Consider the following 19228-nt stretch of genomic DNA (forward strand, 5'->3'; position numbering starts at 1 on the left):
TGCCAAGATCCCTGAAATCGGCTGGCAGACATTCAAGACAGAAAATGTAGACTAATGACGATGGCAGGAAAACAGCCTTGCATATATGTTTTGCGCTCACTTTGGCAAAATGCCTTTGTCTAATATTAGGTTTTTCTGCTCCTGTGAAAAGAAATCTGGAATGTGTAAAAGCTAATGTCAGGGAAAAGATCAAAATCATTAATTACATAAATACTGCTGCTCTTTGACTGAAGTGTAAAACCATGCAAATGATATTCACAGTGAGTCTATATTTTCTCTATGCACAGAATATTGATGGCAGTGACACCTCTAATACGGCAGTCTGTAAATATTCTGATAGCATTCTATAAAGCGGTCATTAGTTTGAGAGACTTGTATTGAGACATGAGACACGGAAGGTTGTCAGATATGGATCTTCTATGCTCACAGAAGATTGCATTAAAAAAACATGGATTCTCCTAAACCAAAGCTCAATATTTCACATTCATTCATTTTACACAACACACTTTAGTTCCCCCAAAATGAAAATTCCTAATTACTCACTTTCTCACGTTTTATTTCGATAATCCACTTTAGACATTTTACTAACTATAAATGACTTTGCAATATGTCAAATAACTCTCATTAATTTGCAACTCTCATTAGAGTATTAGTAGACTTAGAGCTAGTAGAATAAGTTGACATGTACTTGCAACGTTACTTATAGTCAGTAGAAAGTCTGTTGGAGGAGCATCAAAATAATGTGTTAGCAGATATTAAGGAGAGAGTTTACTTATACTCTAATGACTGCTAGTTGACATGTAGGTGCAAAGTTACTTATAGCTAGTAGAATGTCTAAAAAGTACAATACAATACAATACAGTAAGTCAATTATGGCTACTGTCCAGATCCCACTTTGACTGTATGGGGAAAAAAACAGCTAAAATAAAGATATTTTATGTGTTCGACAGAACAAAGAAAGTCATACAGGTTTGGAACAACATGACAGTGAGTAAAAGATGACATTTTTTGGGTGAACTATCCCTTTTAAGAGGCTGTTCATCCAGTGGCTATCATCAACCACTACAAACACTTCACAACGAAAGCTAATCATGTTCACAATAATAAAACTATCACAACTTGCTGCTGCAGTCAGACTTAATCATTGGCACACAGTGTGAAGATAATGCATTTATTGATATGATTGTCTAATCCACACTGACGAAAAGGCATTTTTTTCCCCTTGCAACACGACTCATCTTTGTGCATTTTCAAGATATTCAACTCATGTTGATTGTCAAAAACATCTTGGAAAGCGAAGCCAGTGATGATTCATACAATGTCCACAACAACATCTCAATGGCTTTTTCGGTTTCATTTTCCTGTTTTATGTGTCCCTGCTTTAAAAGGAATCTTTTGAAATGCAAGCTGATGCAGGATGGCATCTCTCTTGTTCCCTGTGATGTTGAATGTGACACAGTTGTTGGAATAATGGGGCCAGGATTAAGATTTCATCCTTCAGCCTGACACATTGCTGTAGACAGTTTCGCCGCTTTGCCGAGCTGTCTTCAGAACCACTGCTGTGGCTCCAGATAATTTTTTCCCCCTCACAGTGACTGCTTTGATATGGAAAAAAAAAAAACGCCAGAGTGGTCTCACTCCTTGCTTCAAGCGCCCTTTCCTGGTGTGCGACAATTCCCTGCCTAGATTCATTCCAAAAACTGCCCACTCCCCCCACTCGCATGCACTTTGAACAGCCCAGTCAACCTTCACAATCAAGCCCTACTATCAGAATGTCATCTGAAGGCATTGTGCGAAATTATACCCATCCAACACTTCTTAACCCAAAGCCTTCAAATGCAACACTTTTGTTGTGTTTTGGCCTGTTTTAAATTTGAATCATTAAAGAGTAGAAAGAGTCAATGGCTACACACTACAAGTGTACAATTTAAAAATACAATACAAACTTCAGACTATCATGCTGATATTTGGGAAAACAGCCATCTTGCTCATGTGATACTGCTTAACTAGCCTCTGCCATATGATATAAATATGAGACAAAAACGTATACAGTGGCATTTGTCTCATATTTATATCATATGATAGAGGCTAGTTAAGCATATGATATAAATATGAGACAAAAATTTATACAGTGGCATTTTTATTTTGTCACTACATTTTGAGTTTTGGAGCATTTTTTTAATTCATTTTGGTGGCCTTTTTGCCCCATTCATTTCAAACCCTACTGGCCAGGCCAATTAATCGGTCAATAACGGTCATTTGCAAAGTATTGACCTTGTCAGTAAATAGTGCCCGTTTTCCAATATTTTTGTGAAGTGTGAGTGTTTTCTTTAAAACAAATTGGATTCTAACTCAGCACTTTTGTGTACATGTTATTTCCTATCATTAAAGGGTTAGTTTAACCAAATTTTTTTTTATTTCTGTCCTTGTTTACTCCTCCACATCTTGTTCCAAACTTGACTTACTGTCATACAATTTCTAAAATGATTTCATTTTTGAACACTGCCGTTTGTTTGCCTTTGTATTTTTGCCACTTTGTCCATAAATTTAAGGCCTGATTAGTCTGTAACTGATAAGTGAGGGCAAAAGGATGATACCAAATGGGTCGCTGTGATTTTGCCATGTAAGACATGTTCCTGGATCAACATCTTTTGATAATCCTGGAACAACATTCTTGTCTAAAAACATATCCCTACCCATAACTTATCCCTAAAATCTGAGGGAAATGAGAGTTGCTCATTGAGTTACTATTGCTGGTTAAATTCTGTAAACCTATTCCTCAAATCTGATTGGTTGATTAGAATGTTGCTCCAGGATCAACAAGGATGTTCATCCAGGAACATGTTTTACTTGGTGAAAAAAACACTACTGCAACTTCGTGAATGTGATTTCACCAAGTACAACATGCCCCTGGATCAACATTCCAATCAACCAATTAGATTTGAGGGACAAGTTTACAGTTTTGTCAAGTTTAAAGCTGCCGTCGGCAAGATTTTTTTGATCATATTCTCTGAAACCGACACTATCCTCCGTCAGAAATCAGCCGGTTTTAGAAAAAACCTGCGCTTCTACCTCCACCTGGAGCCTGTTATTTGTTTTGCAAAAATCCACCGCTCCTGGTTCTTCTGGTCCAATCAGCGCAGGGCTGTGTGAGATCTGACTGTCAATCACAGTTCGTGCACACGCCACAGATCCCCCCTCCCCCCTCGCGCACGTTACAATATCACATGCACACGCCTGAAGTTCACAGGTGTGTTGGATTGTACGAAGCGTGATGGCGGAGAGAAAATCTACTAACAAGCTTCCAATTCCTCGGTTAACAACCAGAGCTAGGTGGTTCAAAACAACCAAGGAAAAGAAAATGATGCTTCGATGCTGAAAAGACGGGTGCATTCACAGAAAATCTGGTGCACACACACTGACGAGCACGAACTCGATGGGAGGGTGCTCGGTGGTAGTGGGGGAGGGGCATGAGAGTTGTAAACATTCAAAATTTTGGCTAAGTCCCCTCAATCTGCCAAACTTGCTGACTGCAGCTTTAAGCTTACAATCAGGTATAGATGCTTCGACATCAGTGTTATTCACCTATCATTTACCCCTGATTTTAGGGATAAGTTATGGGTAGGGTTTGGTTTAGGAGTATTAGGAGTCAATGTTCAGATGGGAATGTTGATCCAGGATCAACAAACTATGTTGATTCAATAACATGACTTAATTGGCAAACTCACAGTAACCACTGAGACTAATAGCCTCTGTCACAATTAAGTTTCATTGCATCTTTTTTTCCCCTTTAATGGCTGTATTTTTCTATCACAGAAGAAAGAAATCATACAGGTTAGGAATTACATGAGGGTGAGTAAACAATAACATTCTCATTTTGGGCGAATCTGCTCTCTAGATATCAGCCCACGGTCATTAAAAATAAAATAAAAATTGGTTGACCAGTATTTATAACTAAACTGCATTATAACAAAACCAATATTGTAAAATAAATATTCCAACAGTGCAAAGACCCAATAAAGAGGAAAAAAGGAAAACTCACTTCAGTCCATTGACCTTGGTTCTGTACCATGAGCATGACGCAGGGGTCAGACTTATTGAGCGTGTCCCGGTCCAACAGGGACTTGCAGCAAACACGCAGCTCCACCTTGGAAACACAAGCAACGGGACCTCCTATGCCTGCCACTGGAGACGTGGCATCCTGAGAGTCACTCATGCTGACAGAAAGTTGAGTGCGGAGGGTCAGCGGGAGATGGGAGATGGCACTGTGAATCGGGCGATCTTTAAAAGCCTCAGTTTGATTGAAGCAGGACTCTCCCATTCATGGAGTCAACCTTTTAACGTGACCTTGTGTTGTTTCTTCGTCAAGCAAAAGATGTGAAATGTCTTTTAAAAGTATCTGTCAGTTCGACTCAAAGCTCTTTACGGAGAGACATCTCTATATCTGATTCGCTTTAGAGGAGAATGGGCTGCTGGGAATGGTTCAGATATAAAGGGATCAAATGGGGTGTTGTAAATCAGAGATGTCCATTAGTATTACAACAGGAAAATCCCAGATGAGATCTTCAGTTAACAGCCTCTTCACAACAGACGCCTAAGCAAGACATAAGCATGTGAGGAAAAGAAATGTCAGGATGTACATTCTGATGATTTACTTGTGAATGGACAGCAGCACTGAAACCACAATATCGACTACAGTGAATATAGATAAATAAGTGAAAATCTAAACTGAAAAAAAAGTGAGAACTGTAAGCGAAGCGAAAGAGTAACCCCTGACCCGACGCATAATGCATTGATGAACGTGAAAGCGCAGAGGATAGAGCAAAACAAAACACCACTCACGAACTAGAAGTCTATAACGAGAAATGTTACTCCCGGAGCCGTGTGAAGTACGCTTATGATTGATGGGTGCACTTTTTTGGGCTTCAAAATTTCGTCCTCCATTCACTGCCATTGGAAGAGCCAGGACTTTTTTTTATATATATATCTGATTGTAGTCGTCTGAAAAAAGAAAGTCATATACACATAGGATGGCTTGAGGGTGAGGGTCAATTTCATTTTTGGGTGAACTATCCCTTTAAAACCACTACTGCAACTGGGTGAATAACATGCAACATCTTTGTTGATCCTGGAACAATCAACAAATTAGATTTGAGGGATAGGTTTACACTTTGTGTCAAGTTTAGGCTTTCAGTCAGGGTTAGGTGCTTCTGCTTTTGTTATTCACATCATTTCCCCCTGATTTTAGGGATACATTATGGATAGGGATTGGTTTAGTGGTATAGGGAAATACAATTGCCATACATATGAAGGGAGGGACCGTGCACACAGAATGCGTTTTTGCATTCCTCTGCGCTGCTTTTCTATTGTTTTTTTTTTTTTTTTTTTTTTTTTTTTTTTGGTAAACATGAGATTCTTTTGCATCATCTTGCGCATGACGTGGCGTTCTAAACGCGACGCTCAAGTAAAAAAAAACGCGTCTCGAGACCTTGCGGGGTTTTTTAAACTCCACTGCCGATTTGTGCCAAAACGTGTGGATGATCTTTTAAGGCGTTCCGACTAACTTGTCACGTAACTTTGTAATAAACCTTAGGAAGACTATGCAATTTTAAGACCCCCTCCAACCTTTTGTTTTGACTTTCTTTACGCTGTTCAAGCCAATTCCCGCACCCCATAATTCGTACCCTGCGGTCATATTTCGTCATCACATTACCAATATCATTAATGGTGTGTTTTATGCATTATAGCAACTCAACCTTTAAATGATCAAATAAACAAAAGAGACTAGGTAAATATATCAGGCAGCAAAGCGCTCCAGTAGCCTAGTGTGCGCGTGGTTCAGCACCACAGATCATAGACAGGTCCTCTCTCACACATCTATATCACTTCACTGCAAGAACCAATCGAGCACGGTTAGTAATCTTTCTGGCGTTATACAAGACAATACACTGCTTGTGCCTGAAACATTATTTGATATGAAGAACCACAAGTTAAACGACACATGAAACGAGATGATATTCATAGGCTGGCTCTTGTACTGTAGCCTACATAATTTTAGCATGCAACAAGAAAAGCAAACTTTTCCCGTTTAACGCGAATTATCCAGTTTAAATGGCGTGATTAAAATGGAGTAGCCTACTATGAAGTGAGTGTTAACAGATTACACTTTAGTCCAACTTCTCTCGCGCGCGCGTCGGCAACGCAACGTTCCACAATCCACTTTATATCCTCTATTACTTGTCAAACTCGCGTGAATGTATGTGTCGAGTAATTAATGCAGTTTATTATCTATTTATTTTTTAGCCTCCCTTATCTTTCCGCAAAGACTTGCAATCACTAGCAAGTTAATTCTCATATAGTAAACACCCTATTCGTTAGTCCCTACTCATCATTGACATCGCATGCAAAAACATAGTCTAATAATACACAATACATAATACAATATAATAATAATAATAATACACATGACTGTAAATAAGAGAGCTGTGTTCTTACCTGCTGTTGCTGCTGCCTCTCTCAGTGTGTGTATGTGTGTGTGTGTGAGACACATGCCCACCGCGCGCTAGTTCATGTTACGTTGAAGAGCCACATTGAAGTGAATTAAACAGCTTCTTTATCCGACACCCTCACCAGGAGAAATGACGTCAGTTTTCACTTACCAAGCTTGAATGAATGTCTATATGGGTTATGCCATTTGGTGAATTTCTTTTTGTTTTGTTTTTTTAAACACATTTCTATAAAATTCTCAGTCACACTTTATATTAGGTGTCATTAACTACTATTTACTTGCATACAAAAATAAATGTTAGTTACAATGTATACTTACTGCCTGTTGTGCTCATGTTGTATTGCAAAACACTTGTGCCGCTATTGTGGTGGGAGACGGGTAAGGTTAGGGACAGGTTTGGTACAGTATGGGTAGGTTTAAGGGTGGGTTAAGGTGCAGGGGAAGGGTCAACAGTGTAATTAATTATTAGGCTACAGCTGTAATTACATGTAGGTCATTTTTAGGCCTACAATGTAAAAACATGTTGCCTTTATGTGCATTGTATCAAATGATTAATTTAAATGTTAAGACAATTTTAATAAAGTGGGAAATTTTAATAAATTGAGTAAAATTTCTGTTTATAAACTTAGGGATACCTAATGACAACCCCTGATGCAGGGTTGGCAGAGTTGACACTGCTATAAACAAAACTATACTGACAATTCCATTCAAAATCATGGAATTTTGACATTTAAGATACTTCCTTACTCAAATACAGAGGAAATTTTCCTTCTAGTTTCATGCACTTCCTGAAAGGAATGATCATGTCATTTTGACAGAATTTTACATTATCTGACTTTTTATTTCAATATGCGATACAACAATTTTCTTTATCGCATTAACTAAGAAAATTAGCCACTAATGTTTTATAATCAGAATGTTTACTTCAAACAGTTTTAATTTCATATTTTTAATGGTTGAATAATAATGATTTGTTTGGTTGAAAAGAGTGTTTTGATATCCTCGAAAATAAATTCCACTTGGATAGAAATGTTGTCATTGAATTCAAAGCCATTGATGCATTGACAATACGAAAGGCATCTAAATGAAACAAGGGAATGCAATTATACCTTTTTATTGACATTATTTACACGTGTTACTGAAAGACACAAAGGCATCCCATTTTTTGTGGAATGGCTTAACGTCAGGATCTCAGAGTATAATGTCAGTGTGTGGCGTATCAGCCTGGCCACATGAGCAAGATGTTGAAGGCTCAAGAGTTATTGAAATGCTTTTATGTTGTTAGCTGATGCATTCTTTTTTCTTTTTGATAGCATAATGGCATAGCGGCATAATGGCAAAAGTGGTGAAAATAGCATTGTTAGACAACTCTTACATAATATTATTATATTAGATACCGTGCAATCTGACTAGGATTCTTTTTCAAAAAGCACTAAGGTCCAAGAAGCAAATTTGTCTTTATCGCAAATCAGAAGAGTGCCATTAGACAAGATTTTGAGATAAATTAGAAATGATATTCTCATTCGATTGGAGGGAGTTTCCTGTCATTTGTTTATTGAGCAGCACGGATGCATGTTGAAGTCAGCTAAGCACAAACACCAAGACGGGATATAACATAACTTGCAAATCAATCAGGTTGCAGTCTAATAGTAGAGCAATTGACATCTTATAGCAGTCTGAAGGCTTACACAGAGGTAAAACCTAAATGCATGCAACAGATGCCACTGTACCATAACCTTTTTTGTTCCACCCACAACCTTTTTTCTCTTCATTATTATTATTTGTTTAGATAGGACAGTAGTTGCACTCATAAAAGTAAAGGTTCTTTATTGGCATCTATGGCTCCATGAAGAACCTTAATTAAACATCCATGGAACCTTTCCAATGCACAAAAGGTTCTTTATAGTGAAAAAAAGTCTTTTAGATTCATTTTCAAAAGTTTTTCACACTAAGAATTTTTTTTTAAGTCTTCATGTAATTTGTGAATAAAAAAAGAAAGTGCACGGATAAATCATTTACATTGCAACATTCTTAGAATTATACATTTTGATTTCATGTTGACTTTAAAAAGGACCTATAATGCTTTTTTACATTTTCAACTTTCTTTAGTGTGTAATGTTGCTGTTTGAGCATTAAAAAGTTCTGCAAAGTTACAAAGTACAAAGTCTCTATCACTGTTTCTGAACTCCCTGAGTTTTCTTTTGGAAACAAATATTCCTCATTTAAATAATTCCCGCCCATGGGATACGCAAAATAAAGAGAGCGAGGCCTGGTTGAGTTGTGACATTTTCCAAACACGCTCAAAGCGTTTGACCAATCACAACATACTGGTAAAGCCGACCAATCAGAGCACAGTCTGCTTTTTGGATGGAGGGGCTTCATAGACACAGGAACTAAATGGAGTGTTACTGAAAGACTGGGAAGAAAGGTGCTGCAACAATGTAAAATATGTGAAAAAATAATGGAGTGCCAATTTACACCTAGTGCAAATAGCCTGGCTTGTTGGCAGATGCTATTTACAATAACTCCGCCAACCAATGGTCTAATGGCTCGTTTCCACCAAGCGGTATGGTATCCCATTCATTTGGGACCCTTTCATAGCACAGTAGTCTGAAAGGGTGGAGCTAGACTCACTGCAGAATGCTGATTGGTTGACAGAGAATCATCATCACTTGCGTGTGCTACAAGGGGAATGACAACACAAGAGGCGCTGTTGTGCCGAATTTCGACTCCCTGCCAAATTATGACCCCCTTCGTTGAAGTCAGTACCTGATTGCCTAATCCTAACCCCACCCCTAATCCTAACCCCTCCCCCACAACTAATCCTAAACCTACCAATACTAGGGGGGTAATAATTTGTTGGGGGGTCGAAATTCGGCACAACACCGACATACACCACGCCTATCAAGTTAGGCTGTTGGCGGTGGAAACACAAGCCGAAATCGTCCCGAATCGTACTGTACTGTACTGTACCGCTCGGTGGAAACGAGCAATAATTGAGCCAGATAAAATTACAAAAGAAATTCCGCTGATAACAGGGTCAGTGGTGTGGAGAGGAAGGCGGGTGGCGTCATTCTTCAACTCTTTTCCCATTTCCCAGCATATATCAGCTTGGAAATGAGTTAAACGTATTTATAAAGTCTAATGGGTATAGAATAGTAGGAATAAAGTGTTTACCGGGTAAGATTAGGTGCTGGGGAGGGCTTTAGGGACAAGTAATGTCCCAATAAGGCGGTATCCATTTATTTGAATGAATATAACCACTGAATATGTTGATATTATTGCACTGTTTTATAATATGCACTTAGGTGCAAATAGTATCTACCACTATTTGCACTTAGTATAAATAGCATCTAACTACTATTTACACTTAGTAGCCTACAAAGAAAGACTGCTATTCTCACTTAGCGTAAATAAAAGCTATCGCTGTTTGCACTTAGTGTAATTATAGCCACTGACCAAAAAAAAAAAGTGTTTTTTGAACATTTAAGCATGGGAACCATTCTATTAGACCCCAAAAACAAAATTAAGACTTTGTGAAAGGGCATAATATGGTCTCTTTAAGAACTGTTCCATGTAAGGTTCTTTGGGGAACAGAAAACGGTTCTTTAATGGCATCACTGCAAAGAAAGAAAGAAAAAAAAAAACTTTCTGAACCTTTATTTATATATATATATATATGTGGATTGGTCAGGAAGTGAAGTGGGAGAGAGAATGGAATGGGCTTCATCAAAGGTTAAGTGCTGTTTGGTTTCTGGAAAAATAAGGAGTTGCGGGCTTGTGGCCACTGTACTGATCATCTTAACCCGGCTCGGCTAATTTAGTCTGCGATTCTAGGAGAACATCAAGAGCCACTCCATCCAGAATCCTGATGAGAAGGACAAACAGCATGTGACATCAATCAGAGCGGGAACATCTACTTAAATGTACAACATCTTTTTAGATATTCAACATCAGTTTTAGATATTTAAACAATTTGGACGGTTTCTCTCCTCAATGCATTAAAAAACCCTAATGTAATTTAATTATTCAATTAGAACAGCATTTATTGAGATTTTATTTTGATTGAAGCAAAGTGTCAGTAATGGAGTACTGGTGGAATGCATAAGTAAATATCATTGTCCATAAATATGCTGAGGAGGAATTTGTTGCAGGTGGGCTAAGTGTTTATAAATAGACCCTTTTATTCTAAAATGGTTCTTTTAGTTCAAGTTTAGCCTTTTTAGTTTATCTGTAACCGTTTCATTATTGATCTGGAGCTCAGCCATTAAACTAAACACATAGCCTGTCAGCACACTCTCAACAGGTTGATTAAATGTTGATAAATGTTAGCTGGTTTACCAATCATGTTCTGTTAAAAAAGCACTGTGTAAGTGTGTGTAAGCGTGAATACTTCTCTCCTCTTCTCCATTAAGGAAGTAAGTGACAGAGATGTTGAATTTAGGATCCATATTGTTAGAGATCTAAATTATTACTTGGGTTTATGTATAAACATTAAAGCTATCCTGACTTTTCATCAGCATTGTGAAACGTTCACACACTGTCTGTCCATTCACAATAGCTACTTTTGGCCTTCATACACTTAATGGCTTTCCTTTGTGTTCAATGTCAATTATCATTAAATGTAGCATATCGAGCTAAAAGCAGAGTGAAATGGGACGCTGATAGTCTCGCGAACGCGCACGTCGTGGAGCCGCAGAGAAGACCACAGCACAGCCAAGGTCAGGATTCTTGTTAATACGTTAAATTTCGCTTTGTTTTTCACCAAACCCTATCGTATACCCCCAGAACATTTAAAATATACAGCACGTGTCGCCAGGGTGAGTAAATGATGACTTAATTAAAATTTTAGGGTGAACTATCCCTTTAAGGTTCTATGTAACTTAGCACGTTCACGTTCTGTTAACGTTCTCAGAGCTAACTTAGTCAAGGTTCTCTCAAAGTTATGAACAAACGTTCTTCCAATAACGAAATGTTTGTTCAGAGTTATAGTAGGCTATTTAATATTCTCAAAACATTACCAGAAAAAAAAAACAAAGCGTGGATCGTCTTTTTCTGCAATGTTTTAGTTTGACGTTCGTCTAACAATTTTTTTAATGTTAGGCTACTGTTTCAGATTGTAGACTACAGAGAACATTCAAAGTAACATTCCCATAATGCTTGAATAAAATGGAATGTTTCATTAACGTTCACAAAACTAAGAAAAACGTGTTTAAAACATTTTTGGACATTTAGAAATAAAGTTTTCATAACTTAATGGGAACGTTAGCAAAACGTTAGATCATATTTGTCCTGAGAGTTAGCCGAACAACCATAATCTGGTACTGTTTAGAACCATTTGTTCTAATAATGTACTTTAATATTTATTGTAGCCTACCATTCTCCATTCAAGTATTTCAATGAGTGGTCTAAATCAAGTCTCTCCACCACTGATTCACAAATCAAGGGTAACTACAGGACACACTCTCCATTTCTTATGTAACCTCATACGTGATTATCTCCCCACTCATCTTTCCTGGGTCAAGATATTTTTGGTTTATTGATCCGTGATATGTAGGTTTTCATGGAAAAATCCCAATGGTTCATTGATTGTGGAGAGCCCCAGTTAACAGTCCCTTTACTTCCCTTATAATTGATTTAGGCCACTTCAGCTTCAGTTCAGCAGCACTACTGGGACATGATGAACCATTACCCAATTCTTATCGTTTCCTCACTAAAACAGTCATTAAAGCATCTGAGTGCAAAAGCCTCAGAGAAACAAGTTGATAAAACAGATGTTACACAATACAAATAAAGATAGCACCAAAACACAGTCCTGGCAGGAACCGAGTAATGATAGAAATGATCCTGCTCAAAATCACACACCACATATAGATATAATGTGGGAATGCAATGTTTGCATAATACACCCACAGCCCATTCATCCATCAAAAACCTCCACTGGACATCATGACATCACTCCAAGGACAGAGTATATTGGCATTTCGAAACATGAATTGAAACACCAGTTAGCTGATTTGTATTTCCATCATGAAGACAAATCCCTTAAACTGTGCTGACAGATGTTAATCAAGGCTTCACCTCAGGTTACAAACACAATATGCAAATTCAGCAGCTATGACAAATCCTGCATAGTTCACCCTAAAATGCAAATTCTGTCATTTTCACAACCTCAGGTCTGTTCTGTGGAACAATATATGAGGTAAGAAATTATGTTTTTATGCAATGAAAACCATTGCTTGTTTCCCAACAGTCTTCAAAACATCGGTGTTCTGCAGAAGAAATGCATACAGATTTGGATTGTCACAAGGATGAGTAAATGACAGAAATTCAATTTTTTGGGTGGATGATAGTCTCACTTGCACAGGCCTGTGAACATAATGCACTGTCTTGACTCTGATCGGTCTAATGACCACTGGAAGAATGCAACCTCTGGCATGCATGTGCACCGTTCATATCACTTACAGCAGCTTAAAACAAAAGACAGCACCTATCAGATTTCTCCATATAAAGTTATCCCTAAACTACATTAACAAACCACAAAAAACTTAAAGCAAATAAACATCCATGAAGGTAAACACTGCCATCTTCTGGAGAATGAGGAGCATTCTCACTCACCTCAGTTTATACAGTACTTGCCAAAAAAGTTGTTCGGCTTAGAAAAATTGGCATCTTCACACTTTACAAAATCTTTAACAAATTTATTTAATTATATTACGGTACTTAGTTGTACTTGAAGTCATATATTTGTGATGTATGAGGACATGAGGACAATTTTACCATGAGTTTATTTTTTCCCCCATATTTATAAAAATACATATTTCTCATATTTTGATTAACCAAACTTGTATGATTAAAAATATCCCCCTCAGACATTACTTTTAGCCACTAATTATATTTGGAAGATACTATTGTGACATTGTTGTTTCGTTTTATCAGTGTCTATTAAATGACTTGAGCAATGCTGGGAAGTTTTTCAAATAAAAAGTCACTTTTTAAGTTTGAGAATCAATTATGCATTTCACCAAACATCACACTGGCATTTGAACATCCTCCAAAAACCAGACAATCTACGTGATATAAAGAAATGACTCCAAAAATAAAAGATTTTTTAGACATTTATTTTGACAGTTTCTTACAAATCAACGTTTATTTCTTCTTTTCGACGTCCTGCTCGGCGGCCTCCTTTGCCCTCTTGGCACGGATGCCGAACAGACGGGCATTGGCACGGGCCATACGCAGGCTGACGAAGGCCTGGAAGTTCTTCTCCTCCTCTGAGATCACACGGGCCTTCTCTTTCGGGAAAAACTGCAGAAAACAAGGACACTTCCTCAGTTGCGGCAAAACACTACATTATATATGAAGAACTATAACATTAAAAAACAAAGGAAAGAAAATCCAATTTCCACACATTACTCACTGTATCCTAAGCCAGTAAACTGACATATGAAACAGTCAGAAAAATCTAATGTTTTGAAATTGTACAAAGCTTTCAAGTCAAGATATTAAGAAAACTATTTTGCATGATTTTTGTTGAGTATCATACATGATGCTTTTATGGATCACATAGTATAATATGGGAAAATATGGAGCACATACAAGGAAAAAAATAAAAATTCAAGGAATGCAATTTGGTAAAGCTGCTGATATTTATACAGCCAAAAAGATAAAATAGATAGCTTGTAAAACACATATTTATAGGAGCATAGCAGATTACTTTGATAAAGTGTACATATCAGTCGTCACTCTATATCTCCCAATAACGTGTCTTGGTACAGGGGTGTCCAATCCTGCTCCTGGAGGGTCACTGTCCTGCAGAGTTCAGCTCTAACACTTATTAAACACCTGAATCCAGCTAATCAGGGTCTACAGACTCACTAGACACGTCCAGGCAAGTGTTGGAGCTCAAATCTGCAGGACGTTGGCCTTCCAGGAGCAGGATTGGACCCCTGTCTGATGATGATAATGATGATATTTAAATGCTTAGTAGTTGTAGTTTTTATTGTGGGGGGCAAAACAATGCAACGCAATAATGATTGAGATGAACAAATAAGATTCTCAAAAGCCTAATGGATCTAGTGTTGTCAAATACAGATTTTTCAATACTGAAATATCTGAAACTGTTCCCAATACTTATTTCCCACAGTATCGATACACACACCTCTCATTCACTTATCTCATACGCTCCAGCTGAATAGTGTTGGTGTTACAAGGCTTGAATTTCAGCAAACCTGCTCATTTCATTTGTATCTTTATTCTATTGTATTTATTTGTACTACTACTTATAGGCCCGGTTTCACAGATATGGCTTAGATTAACCCAGGATTAGGTCCTAGTTCAATTAGGGCATTTAAATAAATTAATATTTTTCATTAACTTGCCTTAAACATTACTGGTGTGCATCTTGAGACAACAATGGCACTGACAAGGTAATTTGTTTATTTGACATTTTATTACTGTTAACTTGTCTTTAGTGAATTTAATTCAAAGTTTGTAAAATAGATTGTGTGTAATCTATTGCAACAAAATTGAAAACATACATTAGGTGACCAATTACCACTAAAATGATCTCGCCTAAATGTTTCCTCAAAGTTTATGAATAAAACCCTAAATTAAAATCTGTTGGCCATATGAATTGATCGTGGCTCTTAAACCGATTGATATTGATTACACTATTGTCTCATGTACTTTTTGAAGCTTAAAAAAAAAAAAATCCCTAGAATCTTAACGCATGAAAAAGAAAAAGATCTATGGCCGTTTTTCCCTGTGGTATCAATATAAACAAAATTCAAGGTATTGTATTAAAGTTAGAAATTCCAGTATTGTGACAACACTAAACGGATCATATTTTTCTAAAAAAAAAAAAAAAGAAAGAAAAGTTGCTTGTCGAGCAAGTGTTTATCTTGAAATTTTACTTTAAGATTTCACAACAAAAAAATATGCACCAGGACTTAAATTAATCATTCAGTAGACTTTATATGGTTAAAAGATGATACGTACGTTTTTGATGGGCATGACAGGTCCAGTGAGCTGTGTGGCCATCTTAATCTCCTCCTCCTACACAGCAACAAAACAAAAAGAGTCACAAACAGTCAAAAGACCAACAAAAAACCCAAAAGAATTATGGGTGTCTAGTATGCAGTCATCAGCTAAAAAAGGGTTCAAAAGTCATCAAGGATGTGCAGAGATTCCGGAGAAAGTGTCATCACTTGACTGCAAACACTGAAGCGCTTCAATAAAACTAAATGTTCTGACCTGCCATATTACAGCAAGCATACAGTGCTGTATTGTGCTTTAAAGGCTTTTATGATACGCTTCGATGAATTAGAAAGCTTTATACACTGAAGTGAGCCACTTACAGTGCTGTCTCCCTTCTTGGGCGCAGAAGCCTTCCTCGGGAAGATGATGAGTTTGGAGCGGTACACCTTCAGCCTCTGAACGTTGGACTGCAGAGACTCTGTGGATCGGTTACGCCGACGAGGGTCAACGGCGATGCCGATGGTGCGCGCCGCCTTTTTGTTGATTCCTGCTGCCTGTATGGGCAGAATACGGTGCAACAGGACAGACATGTGAGACGTGATAATGCTGGAGCAGCCCTGACACTCAAACAGAGTCAAGAACAGTCATCAGCAAAAAGGGTTCATGGATCATCAAGGAAGTACAGCGATTCCGGAGTATTGTCATCATTTGACTGTCTGAAATGACCGCAAGCGCACTGTATGAACAATCAGACAGAACTGCATAAGAGTTAAAGAGATAGTTCACCCAAAAATATCATACACATTTACCGTATGTGACCCTGGACCACAAAACCAGTCACATGGGTCAATTTTATGAAATTGAGATGTATGAATGAATAAGATTTCCACTGATGTATGGTTTGTTAGGATAGGACAATATTTAGCCGAAATACGAATATTTGAAAATCTGGAATCTGAGGGTGCAAAAAAAAAAAAAAAAAAAAAAAAAAAAAAAATCAAAACAATGAGAAAATCGCCTTTAAAGTTATCCATTTATGTCTGCGAATGTGCTGCATTCACTCACAAAAATAAGTGTTTTATATACATTTACGGTAGGAAATTTACAAAATATATTCATGAAACATGATCTTTACTTAATATCCAAATGATTTTTGGCATAAAAGAAAAATCGATAAATTTGCATCTCTTAAAGTTAATGCACTATGAACTAACATGATCAAGGTATAAATAAAAATAATATTTGTAAAGTACAATATATTTGCATGGTTAAGTAGGTTTTATTTTTTACTTTAATATTAAAGTTCAGCACTATTTTATGCATAGTTTATTTTAATTAATAGGGATTTTAAAAACAATCGGTTGATTAATCGCTTATCAGCCAGCGATATGTCCAACCCTGTAATATCGGTCGACCTCTAGTGTGGATCACAGTTTAGACGTAAACCAAAGCCTAAATTAAATCTGTTTATCATATAAAATGATTGCATCTCTTCACAAGAATTGGATTAAACCACTCGATTAATTTTACGACCTTTTAAGTTCTGGTTATCTGGACTTTAAAAGGAGAGACATACACCTCAGAAGTTTCATTAAAAGACTTCCTGATTTGTGCTTAAGAGTTTGGAAAGACATGAGTAAATAACAATTTTCATTTTTAGGTGAACTAAGTCTTTAAGATCTAGCACAACTTGGCACCAAATTTACCTTCAGCTCCTCCAGGGTGAAACCACGTCCGGCACGGATCTTGTTGTGATACCGGATGGTTGGACACCTGACTATGGGTCGCAGAGGTCCAGAAACTGGTCTTGGAGCAATACGCCGAGCCTTTGCCTGACGGGCCTTACGTCTGAGGGAGAAGCAGCATTTTTATAAAACTAGCACTTTCCATGATGAACCATTAACACATTTTGTCAGCACAAACGTGTTACCTGCGGAGCTTTCTGGCGGGCTGGTTGAACCAGGTGCGCACTCTCTTCTGCCAGTCTTTGTGAAAGTGAGGGTTCAAAATCATGCCATTCCGGCTGGGAGCCATGGTTGTTCACTCCTAATGCAAAACAAATGTCATAACAATAAGCGGGATGAACCCTGATCCATGTTCACATTCACTTAAACCAGGATTACTTGAAGCTTTGTGCTGTCGGATGTTCTAGAAAGAAGTGCACGTTCAGGAAAGCTATTAGAACATCCTTGCACATATTGTAAAACAGTCACAAGCACGAGCCGAGACAGTGCACATGAGCTAAGCTAGTGCCTGATGTAGTGTCGTGCATGTGGAATAAGGCGCAAAGAAAACAGCTCAGAAGAAAACGACTGTAAACACACATATGGAAGTCTTATGTGGACTCGTTTATTTAGGCATTTAAACACTTGACTGGTTCACGAGCAGCGGTTTAACATTTAAAATAGACATTGAAACGTGAGTGTGGAGCTGCAACACGGTATCGTGTACTAAAAGTATCTTTTTTTCTCTCTCAAGAAAAGAAAACACCGACAATATAGACTGGTACGCACGTAAAACAAAGTACACTTTAAGGTTGGACTATTTGAATTATAATACAATAACGAGATACTGAGGATTAAAGCGGATAAACTTGATGTTTAGCCGGGATAAATGCACATACCGTCTATAGCGGAAAATGGCTGAAAGGGAAAAGGAAATGACAACGCAGGGTTTTATGGGAAGTGAAGAAAAGAGCCAATAGCAACGATCAACGCGCCGGTCAACCGGAAGTGTGAAGCCGGATCTTTTTTTATTTTTATTTTATTTTTTATTTAGTTAAATTACAAACATTTCAAGTACAACGCAACAAAAATGAATACAAGGCATTGTAAATACAATTCAAAATGTATAAACCAAAGAATAACAACAACAACAACTAAAGTATAAATGTTCATAATAATAATAATAATAATAAATACAGAAATGAAAGTTTATAATATCAGGGCAGTTATATGTATTTGAAAAGCTTTAAAATTTGTATTATTTTTATAAGCTTTTTGTTTTGTGATCTCGTGTTTGAAAGAGTTTATAAGTATATTGTGGTGAAGCCGGATCTCGTTGCGACAAATTAGCACGTGGATGGGACGTAGATTAAAAGTTCGACAACTGATAGTTTTATAATTATTAAATGTTTAGAAAATTCGACAACTAATAGTTGCAATCGGACTACCATAGGCCCTGACGCATGAATGTAAAGGAAAGCGTTGTTATAAAATAAAATAAAAAATGCATAAGTAGCATATAGTTAGATAGTAGCTAACGGTCAAAAGAAACATTACTATTTTTAATGTTTTTGAAAGAAATCTCTTATGCTCATTAAACCTGCATTTATTTAATCAAAAATACAGATTTTCTTTTTTATATTGTGAAATATTATTACAATTTAAAATAATGGTTTTCTATAATATACTTTAAAATATAATTTATTTCTGTGATGTAAAGCTGTTTTACTGTCTATGGTATTTTCAGCATCAGTAGGCAGTCTTCATTGTCACATGATCCTTCAGAAATCAGTCTATATGATGATTTATTATCAATGTCGGAAATAGTTGTGCTGCTAGTATAAAAAGTATTATTATTTTGGACCTGTGATACTTTTTTCAGGATTCATTGATGAATAAAAAGTTAAAAAGAGCAGCATTTATTCAAAATAGAAATATTTTCGAACGATATAAATCTTTACCATCCTTTATTATAAATTTAACATCCTTGCTGAATAAAACTATTAATTACTTATAA

The 19228-nt window shown here is 37.0% G+C and overlaps 2 protein-coding genes across 2 annotated transcripts in view; both read right to left on the minus strand.

Moving 5' to 3' along the window:
• The window catches only part of cpne7 (copine VII), a 51896-nt gene extending 45197 nt beyond the window's left edge, over nucleotides 1-6699 (minus strand). The window contains exons 1-2 of the mRNA XM_079865497.1: nucleotides 6496-6699; nucleotides 4043-4594 (exon numbers count right to left, since the gene is read on the minus strand). Of these exons, the coding sequence (XP_079721623.1) occupies nucleotides 4043-4321 (279 nt within the window). The 5' untranslated portion in view covers nucleotides 4322-4594; nucleotides 6496-6699. The remainder of the gene's footprint in view (nucleotides 1-4042; nucleotides 4595-6495) is intronic.
• A 6914-nt stretch (nucleotides 6700-13613) lies between these two features.
• On the minus strand, nucleotides 13614-18207 carry rpl13 (ribosomal protein L13). The gene is made up of 6 exons (XM_079865499.1): nucleotides 18111-18207; nucleotides 17418-17533; nucleotides 17194-17335; nucleotides 15868-16041; nucleotides 15509-15565; nucleotides 13614-13816 (listed from the first exon to the last, which is right to left on the minus strand). Exons 2-6 carry the CDS (start codon nucleotides 17519-17521, stop codon nucleotides 13658-13660), a joined length of 636 nt encoding a protein of 211 aa, XP_079721625.1. The 5' UTR covers nucleotides 17522-17533; nucleotides 18111-18207; the 3' UTR covers nucleotides 13614-13657.
• Nucleotides 18208-19228: the final 1021 nt, after the last annotated feature.

The sequence above is a fragment of the Squalius cephalus genome (genome assembly GCF_949319135.1).
Source record: "Squalius cephalus genome assembly, chromosome: 3".
Classification (NCBI taxonomy): domain Eukaryota; kingdom Metazoa; phylum Chordata; class Actinopteri; order Cypriniformes; family Leuciscidae; genus Squalius; species Squalius cephalus.